This window comes from Anastrepha obliqua, chromosome 3 (genome assembly GCF_027943255.1).
Source record: "Anastrepha obliqua isolate idAnaObli1 chromosome 3, idAnaObli1_1.0, whole genome shotgun sequence".
Classification (NCBI taxonomy): domain Eukaryota; kingdom Metazoa; phylum Arthropoda; class Insecta; order Diptera; family Tephritidae; genus Anastrepha; species Anastrepha obliqua.
Window position 1 is genome coordinate 124,150,846 of NC_072894.1, and position 17,034 is coordinate 124,167,879.

Consider the following 17,034-nt stretch of genomic DNA (forward strand, 5'->3'; position numbering starts at 1 on the left):
ATTGGCGCTTAATGAGCTGGTATTGGGCGTTGATGTATGTTACTAAATTAGAGCACTCGTATATCGTTTGAGAGATCTGTGGATGCTACTTAAGCTGCAAAATAGGTTCAATTCTCATTCGGCTGTCTGATACTTAAACATTTTCATTAGATTTATTTAACTTAGGTTTAGTTAACGTGGGGATGGTAACAAACTATAAACGTCAAACTCTGAGCTGTTCTTCGTATTCCAAATCGTTTGAGCCATCCGATTCAGAGTAACTCTACTTTGCAGTTGTAATTTGAATGCCTCAGAAATTGCTTACAAAATTTAGGCGAACAGAGCGTCACTGCACTTTTAACTAAAAATGTGTCGATATGAAAGGGAAGCTCGTACATTTTTAGACTCGCTAAACATTTAAAAATTTCAAATTCATAAATGCACACCAAAAATGTTTAATCGCTTAGCACTTTAAAGAAATATGGAGACTTGTGCGTATATCTCTACTACGACTAGGACCGCCATCAGCGCCAAATTCACAGCGCAGTAGATGCGTCGCAATGGACGTCGACGTTGACGCTGATGCTGGCGTTGGCATTGACGTCGTTGTTGTCGCAGCAATAGTTGTTGCCAGATTTGCAATTGCAATTGCTGCAATCTGACCGTTTCTCCATCGGCTGTTCGCGCGGTTTCCGCTTCATTATTGCCGATGTCACCAGCGTCGTCTCTGGCGCCGCTGCTGCCGTCACCGTTCTTTCGCGCATTTCCAAAGCAACTACAACCGCACACCGGCCAATGTCAAACCGATGCTAACGACGATGTGCTATCATATGCGACCAATAGCGAATCATTTTCATCACTGCCGCTGCCCGCGCTGCGCTCCGACTCGTTGATCACCTCGAGCCGTGTCTGCGGTTGAGCGATTTTGTACTTGTGATGCCGTTTGTTAATCAGCACTGTGCGTATGTTGTTGTTGCGCATGCGTGAAGAGTACGTACGTGCGTGCAGGTGCCTAGAGCGATGTGTGCGATTACATGGACGTTTATGCTGCAGTGGCGCGCCAAGCATCGTACAATCGGAGCTATCTTCGTCATCGTCGTCGTAGTAGTAATCATCGTAATCATAATCGTCATCACCATACTCGCCACATTCCAGTTCCTCGTCGTCATCGTCGTCATCATAATCGTCAAAATCAAAGAAACAACAACCGGTCGGCTTGCGCTCCACGTCGGGTATAGTATAATTGAATCGGCGTTGTTTACTGCCGCTGCCATTGCAGTGATGATATGGCATCGTCGTCGTCGCCGCCGTCGTTGACGATGCGGTTTTTGCCTGTGATTGGTGGTGGGAGGTCGTGTGATATGTGTGACTATTTGATAGGCGTGTTTCGAGTTGATGAGAGTCGTGAGCGTTATATCTTAGCTCAATTACCTCGGGACCTTTCCATGTGATGCCTGCACGCACCAAATTGTAGAAGCGCATAACGCCCCACATGGCGAGCACCTATAAATAGAAGAACAAATAGGAAATCGCATGAGAACCAAAGTGTTACTTTCATAAAAGTATTTCAATTTATATTTTAAGGTTGCATAAATACCCATAAATTATATTAGGGAGAAACTGCGATGAGTTAGAGGTTGCTTACGCTATTTTATTATTTTCTGGCTTTTTTTGTAGCTTTAAGCCTGCTATAAAGAAAATGTAAAAAAAATGTATGAAAAAAATTGCAATGTAATCATAGTGGGTCTCCAGACCTATGTGGCACTTCTACTTTCCCGTGGAGAGTGGCAACCCCCATAACATAAAAACAATGTAGAAATTTCCAAAAAATTTTTATTTTTTGCTTAAAAAATGTCTTCTCTTCTTCTTCTTGATTGACGCGATAACCGCTTACGCGATTTTGTCGGAGTTTAACAAATCCCGCCAGTCGTTGCTTTCTCGTTCTATTCGTTGCCAGTTGGACACACCAAGAAAAGCCAAGTCCTTCTGGACCTGATCTTTCCAACGAAGCCGCTGAATCTTCATTCGCTGTGTCGCTATGTCTATGTCGTCGTAAAGCTCATACAGCTCATCGTTCCATCGCCTGCGATACTCTCCGTTGCTAACTTGCAAAGGTTCAAAAATCTTCCGCACAATCTTTCTCTTAAACACTCCAAGGGACGCCTCATCGGATGGTGTCATCGTCCAAGCTGCTGCGCCTTAAAAAAGCCCCACTATCCTAACCCATTCGAGACAGCACATATTTTTGGAGACTATCCCCAGAATCCAAAATCTTTTTTGCTTTATATTGACCATTTTATATAAAAAACATATTTGCACTAGAAATAAGTCACTTTGTAACTCCCGTGTGATTGCGCACCGTGTGTGCAGGTAGCTGCTCTGAATATTTTTATTACTAGGGACCGATTGAACACCAAGTGTCCAATGCAAAATAAAATAAAAACATTATTAACAACAACATTAAATTGAATAACATTTATTCCAAAGGTAGACAGGCAACATGAAATCCTTATTTTAGGTTCAATGATGAAGAAAAACATATTGATTATATTATATACCTAAATAAAAATAAATTTTACTGCTTCTGTACAAGGTAAGAAATTTTCCTGGAAGGACGACCCTTACTTTTGTTGTGCATAGTGATAACGCTTGAAACAATCTCCCAAACATAATCCAGGGTTACCGACACAAGCAGGGCAAGAGTAATTAGTGCGTTTATATTTACAGAATCTACAGAATCGACGTTTTTTATTATATTATACAAATATATAAATTATAAAAACGTATATGCGGTTTGCATACTGCTGTTTGAATTTTTCATTGTTGCCACATTTGGTTCTTAAATTTAACTCTTTTCACCACTGCAGAGTGCGATTACTTTGTTCTCGCCAACACACTCGCAAAGCCAGTTTTGCCGACCTCTGTCTTAAGGCAATATATTCACACACTGACCTCACCCACCACCCTCGTATTATTACTCTCCTATTATTATTCTTAATTGTCTTTATAGTTAATCCCACGCCCTTGCTAACCCAACCTAACACTACGCCTATTCTCATAACATTTCCTGTTACTGTTTAATGTAAGTGCGGACTGTAAGCTTGGGCATCTGCATTGTCAGAAATAAATTTCAGTTTGTGATAAAGCACAAATGAGTAAAGTTGGTCGTTTACTACAATACTTTAAGTTTATAAAAATAGTTTTAAGTAAACATGAATTTCAAATAAACAAATATTTCATTTTACTTACTTTGCGCAAATATAACTGAAAATAACCTCAAAGTTGATTTTAATAGCATGAATTGTATAAGTACGTTACTCGTTTTGATATGTGAGTTCACAGAGATTCCACTTTTTATCTGTTTGAATAGAATAAATCGTCCCCTGAGTATTAAAATAGCCTATAAATTTTTTGATGTTTTGAGAAAATGAATTTCAAACTTTTTGTCGAAAGTAGCTCTCACTCAAATCTCGTTAGGTCTGTAAATATTTATTATTTTTTGACTGACGTTTTAACCCACTTTGTGGAACTAGAATTTGACAAAATTTTGACCATATATAAAATCGACGATGGAGAATCCAAAAATTCAATAAAAAATAATAGCCTATGAGCACATAGGCTATTGTTATACTAAGGGGACGAAATAAATGATCTTTCTAAAGTCGCGCCCAGATAACGTTTTATGATAAAACAAATTTCACTATTTATACGGCTCTTAACAAATATATGTAAGTCAAAACTGGCATCATTTAAATTTCCACTATGAGCAGTTCTCTTGTTGCGGACGTCAAGATACCGTTGTTAAACTTTGTGCAGCAACACTTTGCGTCACAGCAGCAACATTCGCAACAGGATTTCCAGTTTTGGTCTGTAAGTTCTTTCCCTATCCTCTATGGAACCGATTTATTGAAATTTTTTCACCAACCTTTGACTTCTTGCCTAATTCATACTCGTTCGAACTCGTTCCACCAAAAAATTACGAATTTTGCGTTATTTTGGTCATGAAGTTCGGCCATTTTTATAATAAGTTTTAATAATTTTAAGGCGATTTTCTATCATGAAAACAAATGTCAGAGATGACATTAAAAAAGGTATTGCAGGAATTATTCGTTACTGACATTTATACGCCACTTTTAAAATACTCTTTAGAAGAAGACCGCCGCTTAGAATAAGTTTGCAGAGATTCTTACAGTCAGCAAATACTGGAGACAAAAATAACACCGGCACACAAAAAAAAAAAAAAAAAAATTGTCTGTACACCGGGCGCCACCTATCTACGGCCATGTTTTTCGACCCGATGAATATGAATTTCAAGTCAGTTTGGGCCGTCCAGCCTTCAATTTCGAGTAAGTTGCAAACAAATCCAAAAAATAGCGAAAATTCGATGTTTTGGCAAAAAAAAAATTTTGAGATCTAAGGAAACCATAATTTTTTATGTATGTATTTTGATCCGTTACATACTAATTTCGATCGTTCTTACTTTTATCGGAATAGAGAAGAGGAGTTCCGGAAGTTTTTCACAAAGGACGATGAGAACTCGGTGGTGTACTATTCCAATGTTAAAAACTTGGTTGATGAATTAAAACCTAATATCTATAAAGACGATGAGTGGAGACTCCTTATACAATAGATTCATCAACTAGAAGTCTCAAAGCTGTCTTGCTTTACATTGGAAATATATTAGCACCAATTCCAATAGCCCATTCGACGAAGCTTAAGGAGACCTATGGAAATGTGGAAATTGTATTGGACAAGATAAAGTATTCAGAACACCAATGGCAAATTTGCGGGAATCTCAAAATCGCAACACTCCTTTTAGGCCAACAATCAGGATTCACAAAATATCCTTGCTATCTATGTTTGTGGCATAGCAGAGACAGAAAGAATCACTATGTGAAAAAAGAATGGCCTACGAGAGTGCAATTAGATGTGGGTACTCAAAATGTAATACGAACACCATTAATTTAGCCTTCAAGCTATCTGCTACCGCCACTTCACATCAAATTAGGTCTTATGAAACAATGTGTCAAAGCTCTGGACAAGGATGGTGATTGTTTTCAGTACTTGAGAGAAAAGTTTCCGGCGATACATTCCGATACGATTAAAACAGGGAATTTTTAATGGACCCCAAATTAGAACTCTATTTCAGTATGCTAATTTTATAGGTAAAATGAATGATACGAAGAGAGCAGCTTGGGTAAGTTTAAAAAATGTGTGTCATAACTTTTTAGGAAATAATAAAAGTGAAAATTACAGGACAATAGTCGAAGAATTAGTGACAAATTATAAAAACTTAGGATGCTTAATGAATCTTAAAATACACTTCCTAGATTCTCACATCGACTACTTTCCTGAGAATCTTGGGGAGTACAGTGAAGAACAGGGAGAACGCTTTCATCAAGACATAAGTGAAATGGAGACTAGGTATCAAGGAAATTAGAATATCAACATGATGGCAGACTATTGCTGGACACTCAAAAGAGATATACCAAAAGATAATAACAAACGAAAGAGAAATCCTCTCCGTAGATCGTTTGAAAATAAAAGAGTTCGATACCACCGGACAACAGTTTGAAAGTTAGGAAAATCGTTCTTCTAATTCTTTTTATACGTCATTTTCATAGATTTCATACAATTTTTTTGCATTTTCAGATTTTAATCTTGTATTTTTTTAATAAAAAAATTATTTAATTGTGTTTAAAAGATTTTTTTCAATTTTTTCAGCAGCAATTTTCAGCTATTTTATCCATTTTTTGCTATTTTATTCGAATTTTCGCAAATTTTTGGGGTTTTTTGAAACTTATTCATATTGAAGGCTGGACGGCCCAAACTGACTTGAAATTCGTATTCAGCGGCTCGAAAAACATGACCGTAGATAGGTGGCACCCGGTGTACAGACAACTTTTTTATTTTTTGTGTGCCAGTGTAATCTATCTAGAAACGTTTAAAGTTAGCGAATTGCACTACCTCAGCGAAATAAAAATAATGAAACCAATAATTTTTTTAAGAAATCTTACTTCATTTTTTTTTTGGATTACTAATGTACAACAGCTGAAATATCCAATTTTCTCTCCCAAAATGTTGCCCAAAATTCGCGTAAAACATTATCAAGAATCGCTGACAAATAGGTGACTTCTCGTGATGCCCAAAAAATGTCCAAACCATAAGGGGGCCGCCGCCAAAATTTTTAGCATAAAAAGTTGTTACACTTAACGACTTATTAACTGCTAAAAGGTTAATATGACACTTTGTTCGCTCATGAATAACACTGCGTTACAAAAGCGAACTTCTTTTCTGTCCTATGAACTAAATATACTTTTTCGGAAAGGGGAGAAAAATAAAAATACACGTGTATCGGCGATTTTCATGTACACGTCAGAAATTTTTTTTTTTTATGTATAAAATATAGAGCTCGTAGTCCGCCTGTGCCACCAACCTCAAAGAAACATACGAAGGCATGGAATTAATATTACAGCTGATAAGCTACCAAGAGCATAATTGGAAAATATGCTGCGATCTAAAAGTGCTCGGATTACTCATGGGAGTTAAGCGTGGATTTCCAACCCACCAGTGCTTTTTGTGTACATGGGAAGGTCGCAAAAGAGATCAGCATTACACTGAATTTAAGTGGAAGCCGCGAACATGCTACAAAGTAGGCGTAGAAAGTATAGAAAATCTACCATTAATGCAGCCATCTCAAATCATTTTGCCATCACTACACATTAAGCTCGGTGTCGTATCAAATTTTGTTAAAAAACTGGATCGTGAGGGCGAAGCGATTGCAAGTTTGCGCAATATTTTTCCGAAACTGAGGGGCGCAAAGATTCATGCAGGTATTTTTTTTACGAAGGCTTTTAGTAACTTTATTTTTTTAATGATGTGTATAATTTAAGGTGTTTTCAGTGGTCCGCAGATAAAAAAAAAAGTTCCAAGTTATGAATTTTCATCAAAATTGAATGCTATCGATCAACGTGCATGGAAAGGCACAGTTGCCGTTATTGAGCAGTTTCTTGGCAACAAACGAGCTGACAATTATAAAAATATTGTTGCAGAAATGATTTCGGCATATAGCGAAATGGGCATATTAATGTCGCTAAAGATCCATTTCCTTCACAATCATTCAGATTGCTCCCCTGGTGATTTAGGAGCTTGTAGCGATGAACATGGCGAAAGGTTCCATCAGGACATTGCGGCTATTGAAAAGCGCTTTAAAGGACAAGACATTACTCATATGCTTGGCGAATACTGTTGGTCTATTTGTCGCGATACTGAGTCAAATGCTTACAAACGCAAAAATAAAAGGCCTAAGCTTCTTCAAAAGCATTAAAATTTTTAATGCAACAATTTTTAATTTTAATATAATAAAATTAATTAAAAAAAATCGGGGTTTTATATCTCTGTTGTAATGCGGAGTGAAATACCTTTCTTTTGATACCCACATCGGTATATCTCATGCAATTTTGTTTTTTAATTTCGAACAGGTGGCAACCCTGTGAAACATTGTCAGTGGCAACACCTAGGTGAAAAGTCTAGAAATGTGATACACTATCTGTGTGCCCAATTTCATTCAAATCCGTTGAGCTAATCCTGAGATCTTGTGGCTATACAGATATGCATACAAGAATTGCTCGTTTAGAGTTATAAAATACAAAAAAAAAAATTGTGACGTGTACATGAAAATCGCCGATACACGTGTATTTTTATTTTTTATCCCCTTTCCGAAAAAGTATATTTGGTTCATAGGACAGAATGTGTGTAACGCGGTGTAATAGAAGGATGGCCACGCTTTCCTTGCTTAAAATAATATTTTTGATAATCTTTACCACAATAGTTGCACTTATTTCAGCAATTTTTGCAATATTGCCTCAAAACAAATGAGAATTAACGTTTAACTGAAAATACATACATACATTTCATGAATTCGGCGTTTACGTAACGAAATTTTAAAATCTGGAGGCTTGTTCCACTATTTATTCCGCACAAAACACGTGTTTTAAAACAGTCCCGAGAAAAGAAGTACACAAAACTAAAAATTGTTATTTCCTGCAAAATTGCATTACACTAGTGGTAATTGAGCTTAAAAAAGATTTTTTCCGCGTAACAGATGTTTTGGCCTAACATGTTTCATTATTAATTTCGCTGAAGTACAGATACAATGTGCTTATACTAAGTTCCCACTAAAACATCTAAAGAAAAATGGTCAGTATGTTTTGCTTCACCTCATATGTACATATATGCGGTGAAAAGTAAAAAAAGTGTGAAAAACGTTTATACCTAGTGTGAGTTCTTATGCCTTCATACTATTTATACAATAAAATAAATGTGTTCAATCCTTCATTGAACTCTTAGATTCGATGCTTGGCAAAGAGTAAATCCCTGGTGGCTGCAACAGGTGCCCCTGGCATTAACTGCTGTCAACAACATCATTTTTCAAAGCAACAGCTTTCCTATTCTCTCCTGCTCCTCAGCCTCTCTCTGCAGTCCACAATTCTGCTCCGTTGTGCGTAAGTTTTCAGCTTGTGTGCACACACCCTGCAAAGCCATTTACAAGGTCCACCCAAATGGCAATGTGGTGAGTTTGGAACTAGTTTTGTCAACCTCCTCTTTTGGCACTTAACCTTTGGGTTGGAACTGGTGTGGTACTAGTGAATAGCGTACTAGTGCGTGCTAGGCAAAACAGGAACGGCGACGAATCAAATTTCAAGGTGTTTGCACAACTGCGTGACTCTGTTGGACGTGTTTACTTGGTTGCGTCTTGTGTAATCGAGCTTCTGCACATGTCAGCTACATTTCACGGCAGACCACACAATATTTCACTATGGCTTTCATTTCTGACCTTAGCGTATTTGCGAGCTTGACATCGCTCAACTAAATCACACAGAGTGTGTTTGTGAGCAACCAAGTTTTTTTTCTTTGCATGTATGTAGGTATACAGCACTGAAGCGCGTGTCCTTGTTACGAACAAAGCTATTCAGAAGCAATGCCAGGCGCATATAAAACTATTAGAACAGTTGGCACTTGGAATTGAGAAGAAAAAAAAGTAGGGCTAACAAACCACAAGACAGACATCATATAACTAGACATCTAACGCGTGCTCATGCATACACATACATATGTAGTTAAAACGTAGATGTCAGTGCGATAAAAAGTGCTTACGCTTGAAAGAAGAAGAATGAACAAACAAACCACAAGTGACCTATGACAATTGTGTTTGCCCTGCAGTCGCAAGCGAATTATGCGTTATTTTGCAGTGGAATTAACTTAATGCAATAGTGTGCGCATTGCCACTCAGGCAGAATTGCACATGAGCCGAGTTGAGAAATTACGCCACATAGGGGGATACAAGTAAAGGGTCTTTCAAATGTGACGCCCAAATGTGTAAGTAGTGAATAGTTCCTAGACGATATCTTTTCCATTTCCATCTTTGACATTTATCAAGTAAACAGTTGCACAATTTTATACGCTAGAACAATGTGTGAAAATTGTTGAAACTTGTTATGAAAATGGTCGATCTTTAAGAAAAAAATTTCGCAAGATTCGTAATTTTTTTTGTGGAAGTAATAATCCCAAAAAGTCGACAAGTCAAAGGTTGGTGTCAAAATTTGTAGAAACAGATTCTGTCAAGGATAGAAAAAGGACTGGTAGACCAAAAACTGGACGTTCTGTTGAGGAAATGCTTGTTGTAGCTAAAGTGCTGTTCAATAACCTTCAAAATCGATATACCGACGCTCTCAACAATTAGATGTTCAAGAGTCGACTATTTGGCGGATTTTACCTGTAAACGGGCTCATGGCGAATATATCATTTATTTGATTCATATAATTCTTAAGAGCAGTATTTTGAATAAAAAAGTGAAACGAGAAAAGTCCACTATTTGTAATACCATCACTTGCGCATATAATTAACCTTTCACTCTTTTCCATATCTCTGGAAGACAGCAAATATAATACCTGTGCCAAAAAAAATGTTCTAATGCTCCTCAGCACTTCAGATCAATAAGCATTTTACCTGCCCCATCGAAAGTATTTGAAACATTTTTGGCGCGACAAATTACCTGCTACATCTGCTGAGTAATTTTCAGTCTGGTTTCCGAAGTCTGCATAGTTGCACCACAGCTATGCTTAACGTTTTTGAAGATGTTCGCCCTACTTTACAGTGTTAATGTTACTCGATTTTTCAGAGCCTTTTGATACTATTGATAACAACATTTCGCTGCAAAAATTGTGTTATCACTATAAGTTTGGAGCATTTTCTCTACAACTAATAACAAGTTACCTCTCGAATCGGCTGCAATAAGTTAAGAGAGAAAATAACTACTCAAGTCTAACTCCTTGAATTACATCAGGTTTGCCGCAGGCTTTATATTAGGTCCCATTTAATTTTTCGTTTTTATTAATGATATTGTTGAGTTTGCCAAAATTCGTCGATTCACCTCTATGCTGATGCCATTCAGATCCACCTGTTAAGGCTACTGAAGATTTGATAACAAGGTTTAAGAAGACCTCACTCGTATTTCTAACTGGTCCAAATCTAACAACTTGAAATTAAATGAGTCAAAGTTGAAGGCGATTGCTATTTCTAATTCAAAATTTGACTAAGCTTTTATTGCTTAATGAAGTAAATATTAGCCTTGATGACGTAGTAACTAACCTGGGTTTCAAAATAAATTCGAGACTACGCATGGTTGACCACGTAAACTTTGTTGTAAGCATACCGCCACAACAAACTAAATTAAAATTTGTTAGATCCCTCATTGTACCTGTAGAAAAACATTAGTATTAAATGTCAGTGCATACGAACATTGAATATCATTATTGCGACTTATATTATATTATACTTAGTTAGAATCAGAGCGCAGGTTCTTTGTTAGTGCCATAAAACTATGGAATTCTATACTAACTATAATAAAGTTTATAAAACAAGCAAGGTGTTTTAAAACTACAGTTTCTAACTACTTCTAACCTTTAATCCCCCCTTTTCTTATCAAGTTCCCATCATCTTTCTCTTTTTCTTATTTATACAGGGTTGCCCATATTCGACGGATCTTTTGACAGAGATATCAGGGGTGGCTTTCTGTAAGTCGATAGTCGACACTCGTTTGCTCCACACTTTAATTCGATATCGAGTGCGCGACGATCCCATTTTGGTTCCCGTATTTCGATATTTGTACTATCGTTTACATATTTTCGGAAGTGTTTGAAAAGTGGTTTATAGTTGTCGAAAAGTGCATGAAAGCAATAAAAATTAAAAGTAAATATGTACAATTGGCGTTATTTTTTAATTTTGGAAGATTTTAATGAAGAAAACTCTTCAATAAATTGAAGGAGAATACGCGATGCGTCGAATCCAATGGAATTGCCCGATTTATAGTAAAATTAATAGAAATTTCATTAAGTAAATATCAAAGTATTTCTTTTTCACAGCTTCCAAACAAAATACCGACTGACCAAGGAGGTTTTTATGTACGTTCTTTGTGAAATAAACCTTAGAGAAGGACTTAGGAGTACATAGGTATATACCTCCAATTTTGAGGCTAGCTGCAACGCTGGAGATATTAGCAGGTGGCGGTTACCAGTAGTAACAGTACTCTGTCGAAGATATTTCGCTAGGCTAGAAGCATTGTCGAAAGAAGCATTGGCGTATACAAAGGTTCCTGTATTTATTGAATCAAAGGTAAATATGCTAACATTAATTGCATTGTTCACTTTAGGCCGCTAGAGAATATTATCGGACGATAGCCAAGGTACAACCCAACATTGGTTGCAAAAATTGCAAACGTATGCGCCGCTCTTCACAATGTACGCATCAGTAGAAATATTCCATATCAATTCAGTAACGAAACTCTAACTCAAAGACAAGAAGGACTGTTAGAATGTACACTATTGGACATAAGCAATCGATTATCAGAGAGGATAAGAAAGAGAATAAAAGACAATTTTTCCCAATCAGCAATGTAAAGATTTCATTTTATTCCTGGTAAATTAAATAAAATTTCTTAAGTATAACAAAAAATTGTACTTCATTTCTCAGGTATAAGTCTTTCTAAAAAACTAAGCTTAAAGTTATCTCATACATAAAGTAACTCATTATTAATTCATATTTCGTTTTAGCAATGCGATTTCACATTTCAGTTTTTCCAAGTCTAGCTCTAAGAATCTTCATTTTTTTATATTGCACTTCAGTTGCAATTTGTGTCTCCTTTAGTTGCAGTTTCCTCTTTGCGATTTCATTGCTCTCTTCGAAAAGCCTCAACACTTCACTTTGAAATTTTTCTTGCTTTTCAATCTCTTTTTCAATTATTTTGATTTTGGGGTCTGAATATCTTTTCGTTTTAGCAGCTTCGTCGTCACTCGAAGAATTATCGGCGCTCGATATTTGGCTCAAATATTCGCAAACGAAAGTATCGTCTGCCTGAGGAGCCGCAGTAGAACAGCTGCGTCCGTCTGTATGGCAACCATATGAAGTTGTGCCTGGTACTCCCGATAAATGCTCGCTTATTTTGGCTGCGGCAACTATCCGTTCCTCCATATGGTTCAATGAAACCACATCATATGGACCACCACCCGTTTTCGTCATGCTTTTCATGCGCTGGGTAAGCTTGCGTTTTGCATTGTATTTGTAGTCAGTCCATACCTAAGGGTATTACAAGAATTTATTACCACAGATGAAAATGTTTAAGAGTAATGGTAAGTGTTAATACAAACTTTCTGCCATGCTTTTGTTGGCTTCATGGGAGGTCCGGTACTGTTTAACAATTCCGTTAGCTTATCCCATAACTCTTTCTTTTTCGAACGGCCATTAGCTGCACTCTGTAAGCTATTTTTAGCTAATGAATCGTGCTTTTGCAAATATTCCACCATTATCTTTAGTTGAGCAGCGTTTTTTTGTTGAGACCTATGCAAACAACTATATAAAACTTAAAATTAAATAAAAAATTTAAATTTTTAACTTACATTTTGAAGAAATAAACAGCTGAGAAAATGAAAACGAGAGCAAAAGTGGTGTCGAGCTGTATCTATCGAACGTTCGATGTAACGCTACGACATTTTTTGTTAGAGAAAGCAAAAACGATACTTCGACTATCGTTTTTGCTCGATATCGAATTACAGAAAGCCACCCCAGATCGCTTAATGACATACCGCGTTGGAAGCGTCAGTCCAAGTAGATTTTTACCATGGACCAGTACACGTCACGCGAGCGCTCCCAAATTGTTGAAATTTACATTCAAATAAAGAAGTCAATTGTGAAAACTCAACGTGCGTATAAAAAATTAAATAATGTGAAAAGTGCGCCTTCTAAGAACACCATTAAATGGTTTTCGACTGGATATGCTCTTTCTAATCCAAAGAGGCCAAATCAAAACCGACCAAGGCGATCGGATGAGAATATTGCTCTTGTACGGGCCAGTGTTGAGACGTCGTCTAGGACATCCCAAAATCGCCGTTCTCAGCAGTTGGGCATTGCTCGGACCACTTTACAACAAATTATCCACATTGATTTGCATTTATTCCCGCAAAGATTGTTGCCTGCGGACAAGTCTCGTCGATTGGAATGGACCCGAAGAGTCATCGAAATGGCTGAAGATGACGAGCAATTTTGGAACAAACAAGCAAAATTGCCGTATTTACGCCACTGAAAATCCTCACTAAATTCAAGAGGTACCTCTTTACGACGAAAAAGTCACTGTTTGATGCGGCGTTAGTGCGAAAACGATTATTGGGCCGTTTTTCTTCGAAAATGAAGATGGTCAAGCTGTTACCGTCACCATCACACACAGCTCGCACCACAATCGATTTTTTGAAGAAACTCTTTCCTCGTCGTTTGATGTCGAAAAATGGCCATTTTGACTGGCCACCACGTTCACCCGATTTAACGCCACCTGACTTCTTCTTGTGGGGATATTTAAAATATCAAAGTGAGGAAATAACCGCTATTCCAGCCGAAATGTTAGCTAAAACTATGGAAAATGCTGCAAAATGGGCACAATACGCCGTACAGGATCAAGGCGGCCATTTGAGAGATATCATATTCAAAAAGTGATGTCAACAAATCTACTTGAACCAAATAAAATGATTATTATCGTCAACATAAACAAAAATTGTGTTTTTCTGTGATTTAAAAAGAAACACATGGGTCCGTCAAATATGGGCAACCCAGTACTAAGTTTTAGTCTATAAGTTTAATAGCTGAGATATTTAGAAAAGTTCCTTATCTCCTAGATTTTGTCGTATACTCTGGTATACCCAGCCGACGGCTGAGCATACAGCATAGTAACGAGCTTAGTTCCGACCACTCCCCTCTAATTGTAAAGTACAATGACAATATCCACAATGTTTCTAAGAAGTATAAGATCCTTACCCCCAAAAACTGACCTAAAATATTTTCAATATTGGATAGATAAACATATCGATTTAAACATGTCAATAGAAAGAGGAGTCGAACTCTATGCAGCAATAGAAGCATTCAATAATGTAAGTCATGAGGCAGCGTATTTGTCCAGCCCCTTGAGAGAGAAACTCCCTTCTAATGACCATGTACAAGTCCCTCCTGAAATACTACTTCTAATTAATAAAAAAAGAAGATTACGAAAAATCTGACAGGAAAACAGATACCCCGCTAATAAAAGAGCACTGAAATCTACGAAAGAACTCAAAACAAAACTATCTGATCTCAGAAATCAATCGTTTAGTTCTTTCATCAAAACACTTGAACCTACAAAAAACTATGAACACAAAATCTGGAGGGCTACTAAATATATGAAACGGCCGATCAAGCGTAATGTCAGCATTAGGGATTCTAATGGGGTATGGTGCAGAAGCGATGAAAGTAAAACAGAGGCTTTTGCCAAACACCTCTATCAAATTTTTCATCCAAATCTTCCAATTGCCGCCAATGACGATGCGGAGTTTACAAATTTTCTTGAATCCCCATGTCAAATGGATTTTCCGATCAGCCGGATACCAAATAGTGAAGTATCTGAAGAAATACTTAGACTAAATAACTGCAAGGCTCCTGGATATGACTGCATTGATAGCAAAGTAGTTAAAGCTCTACCTGAGAAAGCTATTGAATTCCTTACAATAATCTACCATGCCATTCTCAATGTAAATCACTACCCAACACTACGGAAATGTGCTGTTGTTTTTAGGGTGCCAAAACCAAATAAACCCGAAAACTTTCTTAAGTCTTACCGCCCCATTAGTTTGCTTGTATCGTTCTCGAAAATATTCGAAAGAATATTTTTTAAGAGAATGCTACCAGTAGTAGGGGACCACAATATCATTCCCGAATATCAGTTTGGGTTCAGGGTAAGACATGGCACACCAGAACCTTTGCCATAGGGTTGTAAATGTAATTAGGGATGCGCTAGAAAGGAAGCAATACTGTTCTGCAGCTTTTTTAGATGTTCAACAGGCATTCGACAGAGTATGGCATGTGGGACTTCTATACAAAATTAAAAAACTCCTGCCAGCACATTTCTATTTGATCCTTAAATCCTATCTGAATGAAAGGCACTTTTATGTTAGACACCGAGATGCGTCTTCAGAAATATACAATATTAGCGCTGGTGTGCCCAGGGTAGTGTGTTGGGCCCCGTCCTATACACAATATTTACTTCCGACATGTCAATAACAGAAGAAGTGGAAGTGGCTACTTACGCTGACGATACAGTCTTCATAGCTTCTAGCGATTCACCTGCAAAAGCATCCTCTTTGCTGCAAAACCAACTAAATATTTTAGAAATTTGGCTTGATAAATGGAGGATCAAAGTTCACTCCGACAAGTCTACCCATGTCACCTTTACGTTAAGAAAAAATAACTGCCCTAGAATATTTTTAAATAATGCTGTAATACCAACGAATACGAAGGTGACATATTTAGGAATGCATTTAGATCGACGCGATAGTAGTATGGAAATCCCATATTAAGGCCAAACAAGGGCAGCTTAAAAATAAAACCAAGCGAATGCACTGGCTGCTTGGTCGCAAATCTCAGCTTAGTTTAGAAAACAAAATAAGACTACATAAAGCTATTTTAAAGCCTTTATGGACCTACGGTATACAGCTTTGGGGAACTGCTAGCAAATCGAATATAGAAATCCTGCAACGCTACCAATCAAAAACTTTGCGTGCTCTTGTTAACGGCCCTTGGTTTGTCACAAATGAAGCAATACACAAGGACTTCGATATCCCATTTGTAAAAAGTGAAATTCCAAACTTTTCTAACAGATATCTTGCACGGCTGTCAAACCATGTAAATACGAATGCTAAATGCTTATTAGACTCAAGTAATGAAACAATACGACTGAAGCGTAATCATATCTTAGACTTACCATTTCTCTAAATTTGCTGAATTAAATTATTTATTCAACACTAAATAAAAAACAAAATACATAGGTTCCTATATGAAGATAAGCAACTCATTAGTACAAATTAAATTTAATACATTTAAGACATAAGATTTGAACAAATATCGTAATTTTATATGTAGTTTTGCATTTGTGCAAATACTACCGCTGCTATTAGATTATAAGACCTAATTTGCTGAATATCATTGTATTAAGATAGATTGCAAATAAAATAATTACCCAAAAAAAATGTTAAGTATCATTTTTATGTATACCATCCTCGTTGTCTAGAGTTATACTCGTCAGAAAATGCACTACCACAAAAGTTTGTCTTACTTTGTACAAAACAAAACAAATAAATTGAAATTGGAGTTACATTTTTACATGTCTTATTTTGAAACAACATCCTAAATATTCTATGAAAAATATTCGCTCAAAAATAAATTTATTTAAAAAGTTTATCTTTGTCTTAGGGATATTATATGGTACAATAAACACATCAGCACTAAAGGCAATGCCCGAATATACAATACAAATCATGCGTGAGGCCTATACTGACATATAGCTTCTGCTCAAATAGGAACGAGACGTTATCAATAAAACGGTCCGCGAATGACATATGGCAAAAATAAATTTTTTGTTTTTTGGTAGGACTGTTATAAGCTTACATGGCTAATTTCAGCGTGATATGTCACATAGTTTGTTTT

At 36.8% G+C, this 17,034-nt stretch overlaps 1 protein-coding gene across 1 annotated transcript in view; it reads right to left on the reverse strand.

The window, feature by feature from the left end:
• Positions 1-777: 777 nt before the first annotated feature.
• The window catches only part of LOC129241737 (uncharacterized), a 138,062-nt gene continuing 121,805 nt past the window's right edge, over positions 778-17,034 (reverse strand). Inside the window, exons 6-7 of the mRNA XM_054878229.1 lie at positions 1,411-1,482; positions 778-1,311 (exon numbers count right to left, since the gene is read on the reverse strand). Of these exons, the coding sequence (XP_054734204.1) occupies positions 778-1,311; positions 1,411-1,482 (606 nt within the window). The remainder of the gene's footprint in view (positions 1,312-1,410; positions 1,483-17,034) is intronic.